The 14,112-nt window shown below is 41.0% G+C and overlaps 1 protein-coding gene across 3 annotated transcripts in view; it reads right to left on the bottom strand.

Moving 5' to 3' along the window:
- nectin3b (nectin cell adhesion molecule 3b) overlaps nt 1-13,000 on the bottom strand; it is a 29,256-nt gene extending 16,256 nt beyond the window's left edge. Inside the window, exons 1-6 of one of the 3 annotated variants that reach the window (XM_086226985.1) lie at nt 12,859-13,000; nt 5,526-5,873; nt 5,066-5,365; nt 4,073-4,190; nt 3,428-3,579; nt 1-729 (exon numbers count right to left, since the gene is read on the bottom strand). The exon at nt 1-729 is cut by the window's left edge and continues 1,364 nt beyond it. In XM_086226985.1, coding sequence (XP_086083111.1) covers nt 68-729; nt 3,428-3,579; nt 4,073-4,190; nt 5,066-5,365; nt 5,526-5,873; nt 12,859-12,937 — 1,659 coding nt within the window. In that variant the 5' untranslated portion in view covers nt 12,938-13,000 and the 3' untranslated portion in view covers nt 1-67. Of the gene's footprint in view, nt 730-3,427; nt 3,580-4,072; nt 4,191-5,065; nt 5,366-5,525; nt 5,874-6,523; nt 7,128-12,858 lie in introns of those variants that run through there. The other 2 variants (XM_086226986.1, XM_086226987.1) reach the window with 2 other exon arrangements.
- Between the last annotated feature and the right edge of the window lie 1,112 nt (nt 13,001-14,112).

Genomic DNA, 14,112 nt, shown 5'->3' on the forward strand with positions numbered 1-14,112 from the left:
TGTGTTCCTAATTCAACAAATGAAACTTTTAGATTCCAGTTGTGTTTCTGCCGGCAGGACCAGCTTGTCAAACGTACCACTCCCTACGAGAGATGACTGAGCCGTCTGTGTGAGAGACGTAATCACCGTCTGGCCCACTATCATAGCAGTGATCCGACAGGTAGGGGGAGCCATTCCCCAGTGGCTTAGGTGATCGAGGGTACCTGGGACTTCTGGCCTGCTGTGGACTAGGATACTGTGTGTGTTCTTGGTGAGGATTCTTGGGACTGTTGTGATGTTTGCTCTCTCTCATTGCCCTCGTATAACCATTGGCGGGATATTCCTCTCCATTGTAACTGCAATGGAGTCGCCGGTCATGTTTGAGCTCGCGGTCACCCCATTCCTCTCGGTCGTAGTCCTGATGATGGGTGCTGCTGCCAGCTTTGGTGGGATGGAGCTCATGCTGGGTGGAGGCTTTCTGCAAGTCATTGTGGCCCAGGTACTGCTTGGTGTAGTAGTTCCCGTGGAAGGTCTGCTGTTTCCGCAGGTAACACACGCCAACCAAAGACAGCAGCAGTAGCAGGAACAAGGCCCCGCCTACGGCCCCACCCACTATGGAACCCAGATAACTCTCAGGTAAGGCTTCAAGAGTGGGAGAGCTGAGAAGGACATGGTGCTTATCATCCACTAAGGTGGCGGAGGCAGAACCAGTTAGGACAGGAGCAGTAATGGTGGAAGGCATGGGAGGATCTAATGGAGGGAAAGAGGGTGAGAGGGGAGTAGAGGGTGGGAGGGAGAGATGGACAGACAGACAAGCAGAGAATGTCAATGCCAACTACATCAGCATTTTACTAAAGTAGGGATAGGTTGACAAAAACTACAATACATACTACACTACAGAGTACAGTAAAGTACAGATCTCAGCAGCCTCAGGTTTGCTATGCTAACTACTAGGAGTGCAAAGGTTGGATTACTTATAAGAGACATTAAACCTTTAGATTAGGTATAATGGATGGGCCTGATGGTTTTATTAGATGACAGACAAAAAAGATGGTTCATCATGAGGATGTAAACGCCAGCTTAACAAAAAAAGAACTTGCCTAGCAAGGTTTTTCTTACTCCAATATAGTAATTTCTTATATTTTGTGTTTTAAGTTGCACTAAGTACTTTCCTGTGCATTAATGGCCTCACGTGCAAGTGGAAAAACCCAAGACCAGATATATTAATTTGAGAATTGGTAGAGTACTGCAACATCATGACTGAAAGAAAGCAAAAAAAATAAAAAATAAAAAAATATTCAGGCATCAAGACTGGGACAGAGAGGCACAGAAACATTTTCAGCATGAGGTTGAAAGACTTGTCGCCTACATGTCTGGTCTGTAAATGCTTAGGGTCATTTTATCACGTACATGTTTGTTGTAATATTTGAGATCCATCACTTGTCTGTAGTGGCAGATTAAAATGAAGATTACTATTAGAATCCACAATTTTCCCCAGAATGTCACTGTCGGAGGCCAGGGACATGGTTTGGGAGATGTAACATCTTCATCAAAGGTTTGAGACATTTCTTTAAATGCCATTTGACTGTTGCATCTCATTGGCTGTACCGCAGGTTACACTAACACGGATAAGCCATTTCTCGCTGTTGGGCAAAGGCACCCCAACAGCCACCTATCAGGAACATACTATAAGAACTAACATATCCAGAAATAATGAGGATAAACACGAGCAAACCAAAGGCTACTGAACAGAACATACTGTTCACAAGAAGAAAAAAAACACATAAAAGGAGCTAGAATAATGATCTGTGTGCCACTACAACAGCAAAGCAAGATGGAGAACATAAGAAAAAAATCCCGTCTTTGATTGAAATTCCGCTTCTTTCCCTTTGACTGCCAGAAGCAATAAGCAATCATGTACACTTTCAAAAATGTTTCCTGGCCATCTTGTACAGGGTTTATGTAGGTTAAGTCTTTTTAAAACCCATTACAAATTCCCTTTAAAACCAATTGTCATTTTGTTTCCGGCTGTGTCACTCAAGATCCTGAGTTGAGTCTCAGATGGATTGAAAGGAGATTTCAATGTCTAAACGTGGCTTTTTAAAAAAAAAAATCAATTAATGTACACAGTCAGTTAAATCTGAATTTGTTGTCTATGGATGAGTGTTTGCAAAAACCTATATCAGTCTTTCCAAAACTGGTATCTGTGTGACCCATCTCAGTGCATAGATATTACAAAAAAAAGTGTCGTGGTTGCTTTGCCACAAGCTTTACCTATTGGGCATAAAATGTTCATAATTTTACTTCACATTCATCTGGCTAAATTTGAATACCTGTGTCATCTACTTTAAAAAAATCATGGATTTTAAAAAATAATATTCATAATAAGCCTGCACTGAATAACCCTGAGAGCACAATGAGGCATTAGCACTACTTCACTGTGCTACAATGAGAGGACCAATGTTAGAATGAACTGGAGATAGGACGATTCCCACTATACAGAGAAGTGTGATCAGAAGGAGCTACAGCGATGGAGAGGATCTGAGTATTAGAGCTATAATGGTGCTGCAAAAATTGCTGTGCCACGTTCGCCTCGGTACCAGGCCAGATGTGAGGCAAAGCTTCACATCTGAGAGATGAGAAACATGAACCTCAAGCTTTGTAGTCTTTAGGTTTATGAATCGTACAACTCCATGCAGAGGCAGTGAGCTGACACAACACACCCACAGCAACACACACCACAGAGAGAACACCAACATGTGTAATCTCGTGCACGCCCGCACAGGTCCTCTCAAAGGAAGATGAAACATGGATGATAAATAATAAATAGGAGTTGAAAAGAACTAGTTAATGTTTTATGAAACTAGGACATCATCTCACAGTCAGGCTGCAGGCTTTTGCCTCTTACTGCCTGACACGTGCAGAAAAAAAAAGGAAAAAAAAAAAAACACAGAAAGGACGATAGAGATATAAAAGAAAATCACATCATAACCTGAACTACATTCAGGGTTTCCCCAAACAAGACAGATTTTTGTCAAAGCAGAGAAACATGCTCATCATACACAACAGAGAGGCAAGGCAAGAGGGGAGGATAGAGCAGAGGCGGTGCATTGTGGTCTGGAGAGGCTTTGAACAGTTTCAAATGTTTTTGGCCCAGGATCTCACCTTTTGCACACCTCTAGACTAATATTAATCATGTTGAATCAGAACACTATTAGGACAAATTGAAGACCAGTGCCAGTGTTACAAATGGCAATAGAAAAAAACAGGTGAATATTTGAGCGTGTCAGTATGTACAGATTGAGTAAGAGTGATGCAGAGTCACATTTCAGCTTGAAGGGCAGTGTCACAGGCAGCCATACCCTCTGACGTGAGTGCATGCACTGTGCTTCCTAAGGGACAAGAAGGCAATAGGAGTCAGCTGTTCCCGTGAGTATACTCTGCTCACCTTGTATCAGAATGCGCACATCTCGACTGCGAAGGTTGATGTCGTTGGCAACCTCACACCTGTAAACTCCAGAGTCATTCCGCTGGAGGGGACGCAGGAACAGCAAAGTGCTGTTCATAATTTCTACCCCTTCTGGCATGTCGCTGTCCAATCTGGGATAATGAGAAAATATATTTAGAAAAACACACCCCACATTTTGGAAACATAAACATCTGGCGGGGTTTTATATTTCTGTAAAATATCACCATAAAGCGATGACTAACTTTTTTTTTTTTTACAAGTTAATAAAGTAAAGGAGCCAAAACTAAAGCTGTCTTTCTACTTTTTTTTCCTCAAGTGGGAACATAATGGATGCCAACTCTTACATGTCTGGACTCAGGAAAGGCTGATGTGGTGCTGTTACACAGACACAACTTTATTGAAATCACTAAAATTCTTGCAGGGTAAAAGTGTTTCCCCCCAACATATTGAACTGACTTGTGTTGCACCTGCATGTTTTGGGGGTAAAACCTGACTAAATGGTTGAGAGTTCATCTTCCTCAGGCACTATTGGAATCTCTATTTCTTCTCCATCCTGTGACTCTTGTCCACTTTAACACGTACACAACAAGATAAGAAAAATATTTCTCATTTACACATACGCACCTGATCCATCTGAAGTGATGAGCTGGTGGGTTTGCATTGGCTTTGCACATCATTTGAACATTGTCGCGGCCCACATACCAGTCTCCATCATACCCCACAACTGAGATATCAGGAGCGACTATAAATACAAAAAAAAAAAAAAAGTTATTGAAATATCACTAAAATATGGTCAGAGATAAACTGTTTTAAGATCAGATTGACTGAGCTAAACATAGTATTCTAACACATCAGGATCACAATCTGGGACACCAAGTCTCTGACAGCGCCTCTGCACTTGACATAAAACATTTTTTTAATGAGATATAACTATAACAACATGCAAGAGGCCAGTAAGAAACCTTTAATCCCCCACACACACCCTTTAGTCAACCAACTAACAACTACCCAACCACCAGTTTAAGATTGCAGACATGGTTACACTCCCTTTCTTCTCTGAATTTCTTCTGGCCAAGTGGATGTTTGCGCCAAGTTTGAATAAATGTCCTCTTAGTGTTTCTGAGATAACGCTCTCATGGGTAAGAAATGTACAACCTGAAAACTTAATGCCTTCAGCCATGGATGTTGCTGACACAGAGGCATACAAATGAAGGACAATTTCAAGGACGTATTTTTATGAATGCAGTACCTGCAAGGAACCTGCATGGATTGTCCTTGGATTTTTCTGTCAATCCAGCTTTTTCTATAGCGAATTATTCTTGAAGTGCGTCAAATAATTTAAGACGTCATCACTGGCATGACCGAGCATCAACAGTATGCCGTCAGATATCAAATACCTTTGTTTTTCTAAATTCTCTTGTCTTCTCTCTGATTTGGAGATCATATATATAATCTCAACTGCACGCTTACATGATTTATACTGGCATTAAACCAAATATGTACAGTATTGCCAGTGATTGTTTCTGTAATATGACTTGCACAAAGATGAAGACATTCACTATAAGCCTCTCTTGCAGATCAAGAATTACCACCCCATGTCACTCAAAAGATACCCACACTGCACATTGAGCTGGTAGGGGATCCTGAAGTCACTCTGGAGAGCTGGGTGGCGGACAACACAAGTGAGTGCGTGGCCCTGGACGTGACGCGTGGGTTGCCAGAGGTAACGCACTTGTGTGCTTGTGGTGCCATTAACATCATCAAATAGCTGCACTTCTGACTGGCCAAAGAGGTTGGACTCCCAGGACACCTCAGCAGGGGGCCGGGCACGCTCAGCAATACAGGTGGCCACCACAGTCTCATTGCCACCATCAATGAGAGCAGTCGATCCTGCAGACACATAGACCTTCGGCTCCACTTTGAGTCAGGGAAGGAGCAACGATAAGGGAGGAAACAAATAAAAGGTTTCTGCATCAGAACCTAAGACCATGTAGATGTTTGGAACATTTCTGTTACTGGTCAACTTAGGTGAACTTAATGTTAGCATAGAGAAAGATGTGTAGATATCAATGCTTACCAAGTACACTGACAGTTGTGGAGGCTTGAGTGTTTCCTAGTGGGAATGTAGCAACCTTACAGGTATACATCCCGACATCAGCAAAGCCAACATTCTCCAGTATGATTGTGGCATCGTGAGAGGAAGGCGAGCGAAAATACAAGCGATGGATAAACTCTGGAGGGATGGAGGTGCCGTACCGTGGGTTGTAGACTGCTACTGTGGCAGAGCCTGAGGGCAGACGGCGCTCCCAGGAACTCTGAGTAAGGGTAAGGTTTGAGCCCACCTCCACCCTGCACTCTAAGGTCACGTTCTTCCCCAGCACAGCACTCACACTCGAGGGGACGACCACCTGACTGCCCCACACACCTGCAGAGAAGGCAAGTTAAACACATTCAGTCATGCTCTTTCAGCAACAGGTCTGGATAATTTAACATCAATGATTAAAAAAAGCCTTTCATTGTTCGAACATCTTTGAGTGGTATTCTGATGCATAATTCCTTCAGCCTAATTACAATTTTGAATCATACTTAATCTAGATTCCATTATTCAAAAAAAAAATCCACCGTGGGCAGAAATGAAAGTTATTAAAAATGTATTATTACTCATGTTGAGATTTCTATGGATATATTTCAAGAAGCGAGATCGTTGCTTGTGTTTTTTGTAAAGAAGTAACCACTTCTTCTTGGAAGTGGAAATGCTTGTGAACATTTCCAGGGTAACAATTTCCATTTGCTACTTTTAATACAGTTGACCAAAAACCAGATGAATTAATGAGTCAATCAGCAGAGATAATGAAAAGAATTATTGCAGGTTAATAAAGCAAGCTCTTGAACAACGTTTTGATGTTTTATAAACTTAATTATTTCTGATATAGTGAGAAAAAAATGACCAAATATCGTAATAATTACAGCATGAAATATACAACTGTGACAGGTTTGTCAACGTTCAGCGAGAGAAGAGCATTTCTAACTCTGATCTAGAATGTTAAACATTTCTCATTACTGTAAGTTCAGTACCATCTGAGGGGATAAGACTGGAATCAGAAATGATACCAACACAGCAGCAGGCGTGGGGCATTTCAACAAATTACACAGCTGACTGGGTATTCAGTAGATGAATTTGTTTCATCTCTATAGCTTTGCTCAACCTGACCCGAATTCAGGAGTTGAGCAGGCTGTCTGTATGTCCTTTGTCCAAATATAACTAACCCCTGCACTCTGTCGCCTGCACATGTCAGAAATGTGACACATGAGTTAAAAGGGATATAAAGAGAACATTCTGAGACAGGTAGAGAGAAGGGGGGGGGATATTCTAACACAAATATGACATCACCACTGAGAGATGAAAAGGGCTGAGAGTGAGGAAAGGCGAGAGCAGAGTCAAGTACCAAACACAAATGAGAGGAAATGTGTCATCAGGACTCCAATAAACAAACAAAAAATAGATGAATTATGCTACCATTTTATAAAAGAAAATAAAAAAATTGCTGAACCTCCAAAGCCTTCAACCAGATCACTAATTGCAACAAGCTGCCAGCAGGAAAAACATCATAAATCAAAACCTGCTGCGCTGCTTGGCAACTGCCTCCAAATATTCTATTGTTGTTTTGCCAAAAGCAGCTCTGTCTCTAGCCAATCTCTCTCTGAAAAGACCACGTCCTCAAATATTAGTGCTGCAGGAGATTTCTCTACTCCTCAACAAGCACAAATGTCCATTTGATCTTTTTAAAATTTTACTGCCATTGAATACATTACTCATTTCCTGAAAACACAGTAGTTGTCAGGCAAGTGCTATAAGTTCACTAAATAGTTAAAAGGTTAATTACACATCTATGAATAGCACATAAAAATGAAAAAGTTAAACCACTTTGATTTATTTTTCAAATTTGGGAATGCCTGTTACTGTTAGAAAATTATCACACTTGTGAAATTCAGTAATTGAACACGGAAAAACTTTAAACAGTTCATGCTAGAACAGCTGAGGCTGTAAGTCAAGGATCTTTACCACCAACAAAATATTTAGTTGTGGACAAGGTCTGAAAACGAACATCCACCACCAGGGGCCTGCACTACAAAGCAAGTTCAGGGTATCATCACATTGTTTACGTGGGCACAGCCAAAGAATCGTAGTCAGGGATAAACCGTACCATCACGGTGGTCATAAACTCACTACATCAACCCGGCATTTCCCCACGTTTTTTGGGCAGTGTTCACATGAAAGGTGCAGCATCAGTATAAGATGACCAATTGCGAGAATGGAGGTGGAGAGCTGGGTATTTCACTCCAAAGCTAAAAGTAACACAGCGGCTGCAGCCAAAGGAGGAAGGAGAACAGCCAACAAATAGTCTACTCTGTAAATGCAACTTTTCAATATCATTGTTCAGCATTAATGCACAAGTAGATCTGATGATAATCACCTTTGATTGAAATGCAATGAATGGGTGTAATAGGACAGGATACTTAAATCATTATTTGCATCATTTTTCAGCTGCAGCAGTGTCTCAACATTAAGAAGTGCCAGTCTAACTGAAGCAACGCAGTGTGGGACACAGTCTTTGAGACTGTGAGAGCTAGACTGTGTTTCATCCCACTGGCTCTGTGAGGCTCCAGTAAACTGGCAAATGTAAATAATTCCCTCCGCAGAAAAATCATTTGCTTTCATAGAGGTGCGCGTTGGGAGAGACCAAAGAGTTTTGTCTGTTAAAATCCTGAGAGACCATCCCATCTCACCATCAGCACGCTTTTGTCAAGCTGTCAGCTGGAATTAACGGTGACCGTCAGGGCTACTCAATTATGGCAAAAATAATTGTCACAATTATTTTAACTGATATAGGAAACCTCTTCTTCTTTTTTTTAGAACATCACATGCTCGTAATGCCAAACTTAATAAACATGATAAATTATCGCTGAGCTGCTCACTCTCATAAAAACTCAAAGTAGCTCCATCATCAGCTGTGAGCTCTCTCCAAATAAACCAAACAGCTCATCTGAAATAAGACGGTTATTCCTTCATTAGTTTAAATCTCAATAGTGCTGTACCTCAACGGATGTGTTGGTTGAAACAATGCACAGAAAAAAAAAAAATCATGACATGGAGTGACTATGTTTTAGTCACACGATTTGAGTAACATCCTGTGCATGTCGCTTACTATAAATACAGTATAATGGGCATTTATTCAAATATACATGAGGGAAGGGAGAGCCGATTACAAGGAGTGACAGGACACACACTATACCATACTCTGTGAGCAAACTTCAGGCGATTAAATGAACTAACTCAGAGAGTTTCCACCAGGGACAGCTCCTTTGCATTCCGGCTGCAACTTTGTTCACACCCGTCCTGTGCGTTGCTTTGTGGTGCAGCTACAAGCTTGTAGCTCACTATTTTAGTCAGATCCCAAGAGTTTCCAGATGACTGAATCAGCGTTACATTTCGGTGATCTTCTTCACAGGCAGGCCATCGTGCCGCCCTCCTCCCTCTCTACACTAGCCTACACTTAACTGTTTCTTGGCTTTAGAGATGAGGTGGAGTGAAACGATGGCTGAGACAGTGCTTTGCACTTAAACCGGACAACACCTAACACTCCGCGGCATGAGACATTATCGTTCTATTTCGATTTCCTGACAGTGGGAATCAGAAATCAAAATCATGATTTAAATGCAATTAATTGCCGATCACTGTTGATGAATGGAATTGGTGTCTGTACTTATATTTGTTTAGACCGCCAATCTTTCCTCTTGCTCTAATCAGGAGCAGGATATTTCCAGCATCGCTAACTGTGTTGATACTCCCTAGAGAAAACTGAATCACCTTCTTAGACAGGCGTCAAGTCCAGTGCTGGGTTAGAGAATGTGGGGGCTTACCTTCATGAAGAATATGTCCATGTCCAGCAATTTATACAAACCCTTGCAAGGGCCCGTGTAGGGTTTCTGAATATGAAGGGATGGCCCCGCAGAGATGTTTGCTTTCGGTTGAGTTAATAACGTTAATTAGCAATTCATCCAAAACAGAAGAACCTCCATTGAAAGAATTTGGCCAGGTGATCAAGTAACAAGGTAGAGAACAGAGAATAAATTTCAATACGTTGCTTAATTGCAAATTCTGTGCTTGTCAGTGCAAATGCCCAACGGCAAGGTACTTAATGGGCATCCATTGAAAGGAATAGGAATAAAGTAAATTAGGTGGAAAAGCAGACGGAGTGACATTTCCATACTCTCAGAATGAATGCATACTGTATGCCCCTCTACTTAAATGTATGCTGTTTGTATACTGCTGTAAATACACCTCTTAATAGGAACTGATTAGATAACTTGCTTTATTTGTCAGGGACCATAATAAGGCTTCACAAAAAAATAGTATGGTACAAGGAAGGGAAGCAATATTTTTGCTGCACTGAATATGTAATGGAAGAGGTATAGCAAGTATATTAAAATTTTATTGGTGACATGACGACAACCTTACATAAGCGTGGCCTCGTTTTCTCCATCTCAGAATAAAAAAAGTGATGCGAATAAGGGCAAAGTCTATTTGATCTTATATGCAGCCTATCTTGACATAGCAATAAGCATCTCTTCTCTCTTCTTGTGCTCTCAGAGCAAAAGAAGAGAAACTGCTTTAAGTTCAACCAATCCTGGTATCCTCAAAGAGCAGCTCCTGCTGGCACTAAGTTAGCTTTGCAACTGCAACACAATGTGTCTCATTCACGCATAGCAGAAAACAGATCATAGATATCTTGACATCAAGGACACATTGCTCCCTGGTGTCAGCCGGCTGCTCGTTCTCACTTTAGTCAATATTACCTTCACATGCACCACTGATGTGGCAGCAAGTGTATTAATTAATATACATGTCTTGCCAGAGGGCAGCATGTATGTTAAAAGTGGGAATCGGAGCATAAATTGTCCTAGTGTTGGAAGTGGCAGCTGTGCAGAGAAGGACTTTTTACAGTGGCTTGATTCTTTTGAAATGATCATTAATGGTAGATCAAATTAGGATGCCTTTGACTGATTCATGTTTCAATAAACTGTAGTTCTGTAAGGAGAACAACTCTGGATTAAACTTGTGTGTATTTTATGAATGTACACACACTGAAGGTACAGTTATAAGATTCTAAACAATACAGAAGCAGATATTGTTTGAGCAGCTCTGTTGTATTTGTGAGGAGTTGTAATAGAAATTACAATTGAAGTTAATGGACTGAAAAATCATACAATCACGGTTAAAGAATCACATAGTTTGCCCTCACATGGGGGTCTTTAAACTTCATTTATTGACACTGGAGAAGAGGTAGACTAAGTACTGAACATCTGCACGCAAGTGACAGTGCAGCGTCCTTTGTCTCAAATGTGATTGCCGTATTAATGAAAACATTAAATATTAAAAATATAGTGTTTACTCCCCTTTTAATTCTAGATGTTAGTGTATGACAAATGAGGATGTGTTCCCCTACTTTGCATTCAACATGGCACAAGGTCAAATCACTCATTGAAATGTAGAGCAGACATAAAGTGAAGGTAGACAAGCGGGCACCTGTCTCAGCTTGTGATCTGAACTCTGAAGGAAGATGACAGAGTTCAGGATTCAGGTACAAACACGACAGATGATGCGGTACATTGTGTTGTAATTAAATCCATCTCCCGGCAGATGGTCTTTGAAACTTTTGCTGTGTCAATCAATCCCATCATGAGAGTTTCAAATTTTTCTGGGTTGACACCCAACTACAGTGACTAAAATGTTCTCTACCCTGTCCAGCTCTGTGGCCACTGGTCCATTCTTGTGAAGATGTGCGAGTGTAAAAGTGGCCATGTAACGTATCATAGTGGGATAATAATGTTTTATACTGGTGCATGCTCAACATAGCCATGTTAGTGCACTTTTCTACCCTCGGATATGGAAAGAGAAACAGCAGCTACATTTACATGGACTGAGATAATCCAACTGTTGACCTCATTCTAAATAAATCAACATTTTGGTTAAGATGCTTACACAAGTTTCTTATAGAATATTCTCATTTATATTCTACAAAGAGAGGTCAGACTAGTTGCCGAAGACACACCCACATAAGTCCCTATATTCTACGGAGGGGGTTCCCTCTGGAATTTGACCTGAATCCGTTTTTCCCATTATGTCTTCTTCAAAATGAAAAAATTAAAAAAAGAGCCAAGTTTTTAAACACTTGGTGGAAGCTGGACCATGCCTCAATAAGCGGACTGACTGATGTGCATCTCACAAAAATGCTATGAGAAGTCCAGTATAACATCATCATGTCATTAATATCTACAACACATTCAATAACTAAGATGGGAATACTCCACTTATGACCTTATTCGGGTTAGGACTGTGAGAAAATTTTGTTTACATGGCAATGTCTTCATCCGAGTATGATCTCAATAAGGTTTTCCTTTAACAAAAAACACTAGCACCCATGGACAAGTAGCCAGTGTCAGGGTTGGTTGACTCATAATTGGTTAGCAAAGGTAAAACTTGCTGCTATGGCAGCTTTCATGTATTGATTATCCAAAAACAGAAAATTCTGCTCAGGGAGTCTTTAAGCAGAGGTTATGCATGAGTGACACTTTAATTGCAAGTATATAATTAAATTATGTCACCATTTAATTCTCTGGTGCACCCTAGTAGAAAAGATGCCTGTGAGCTATGCATTACATATTGCAGTATTGGTTCCTCTTATATTCACATCAGAGATTAGGTCTGTGGACACTTTTCAGACAGTATTAATATTACCTTTCAATTTTCAATTCCGTCGCACTACAAAGGGCACAAAGTTATCGTGACACAGTTCGTAATATAAACTTGCCCACACACTGATTAAACCACAAGGTCTGAGCACCAGCGCAGGCGCATGGGAACTGACCCTCACCCCGACCTGGGATGCAAGTTACTAGCCCACCCCGGGTAGCTACAGATGTTCCAGCTGATACCAAGCCGTAACACTATATTACTTTGATTTAAAATGTTTCTGGAGCTAATATGGCTGCCGGTGAATCTGCAATGCCCCAAGAGTAGGTTGGTTTGCGGTATACTGTCATTACTCCTCCGTGGTTTCTATGGAGTGTTTCTATGGCAGCCCTCGTCGCACCATCATCCGCGGTGGTGGCGCTGGCTAGCTATCACTCCGAAGCGGTGAAGTGAACTTGTAACCAAGTTTTCCCCTTGGTCCTTTCATGACACCTGCTAAACTTGTTAAACTTGCTACTTTAAATAATCCCCACTTTAAGCGCGCGGTGTTAGCTAGCTTTGACGACCCGTTAGCTAAGATTTAGGGGCGCTTTACCACAAAACTTCAGTTTAGTAGAACAGATAAAACTACCATAGAAAAAAAATCCGGACTCACCTGTAATATTGCACAAAAGGTGAAGTAATACGACCTTGCCCTGCTGTCGGATGTAACTCCGGTGAGAAGACGGTAACATTTTCACAAACAATGCCGTGACTTGCAACAGGACCCAAGCGTAGGCTGCGTGCCAATTTGTCGGTATGTGCTGAGCAGTGGAAGCTCCTCAGCAACAACTCCGAACTGCATGTGGACTGTACCATCTGTGCGGCACAGAACGGGGGGGCAGGGATCTCACCTGACGTTTAAAGTGAATGGTAATTTTGTCGAGGTTCCACAGCAACATCCCCCTTGAGGAACGATCCATCAGTATTCACATTACGTCACCTCTGTTGAAACCCCGACACATATTGATTAATCAGATCACTTAATTCCTTGCTTTTTCTGCATGAAATACGTCTGTTCTGTTGTTGTCTTTTTATCTTTGCTGAAAAGTGCAAGTGTAAGAATAATATTGTTTATATCCCCATAAGTTGTTTTGTTGCTTGTTCTGAAATTGGCGAACAGATTTCATTCAAATTAATTGGGGAGTTAATTAAGACAATTTAATGAAGGTAAGCTGATTAATTTAAGTGCAAACGGAGTCACTAAGAATGCTTGTCAGTTAAGGCCCCCCCAGTCAGAAGTGCGGTTTTGGTCTTCTTCCAATACAGCTGAATTTTTGAGCTTCTCGGTGTAGAATGGTGTGTATGCAGTAGTTGACACTGGAAGGTTGTTTTCACATTCATTGGTGAGAGTGAAAATGTTCTCACTGAAAATCTGTTCCTAAGAGGTGATGCTATGTGAGCAGGATTTGTGACATCAGTATATCTTTTTAAGCCAGTCCTGGTCCAATATTCAGCAAAAATTAGTATAATGTTGAATACTGATGCTTCCAGTGCACAAACAGTGAGAATGGACCAAACCTGGCGAAAATATATTCACACACTCTAGAAAATTTTAATGAGGGAGATGGAATAGGTGATATTTTAAGCATTTTAATGTGGTAATTATACCTTTGTTCTTTTCAAAAAAACATGTCAAACACACTTTATAGAACACAATAGAGTATTTTCATTTGTTATCTGAATGTGGGGAGGGGTGGCATCTCTCTATAAAGAATAGTTCAGAAGGTTCACTTCATGAGCTTTTTCCTGATTATTTTGTCCAACCGTGGGCTATTCCTGTAATAATGGTTGCAGGTTTATTTGTTTTTTAGTCAACTGCAATTGTACTAAGATCAAATCTGACAGCATTTTTTCTCGCCAATCCTAA

Source organism: Aulostomus chinensis, chromosome 15, assembly GCF_037954235.1.
Source record: "Aulostomus chinensis isolate RoL2024-O1b breed Wild chromosome 15, RoL_Achi_v1.0, whole genome shotgun sequence".
NCBI lineage: Eukaryota > Metazoa > Chordata > Actinopteri > Syngnathiformes > Aulostomidae > Aulostomus > Aulostomus chinensis.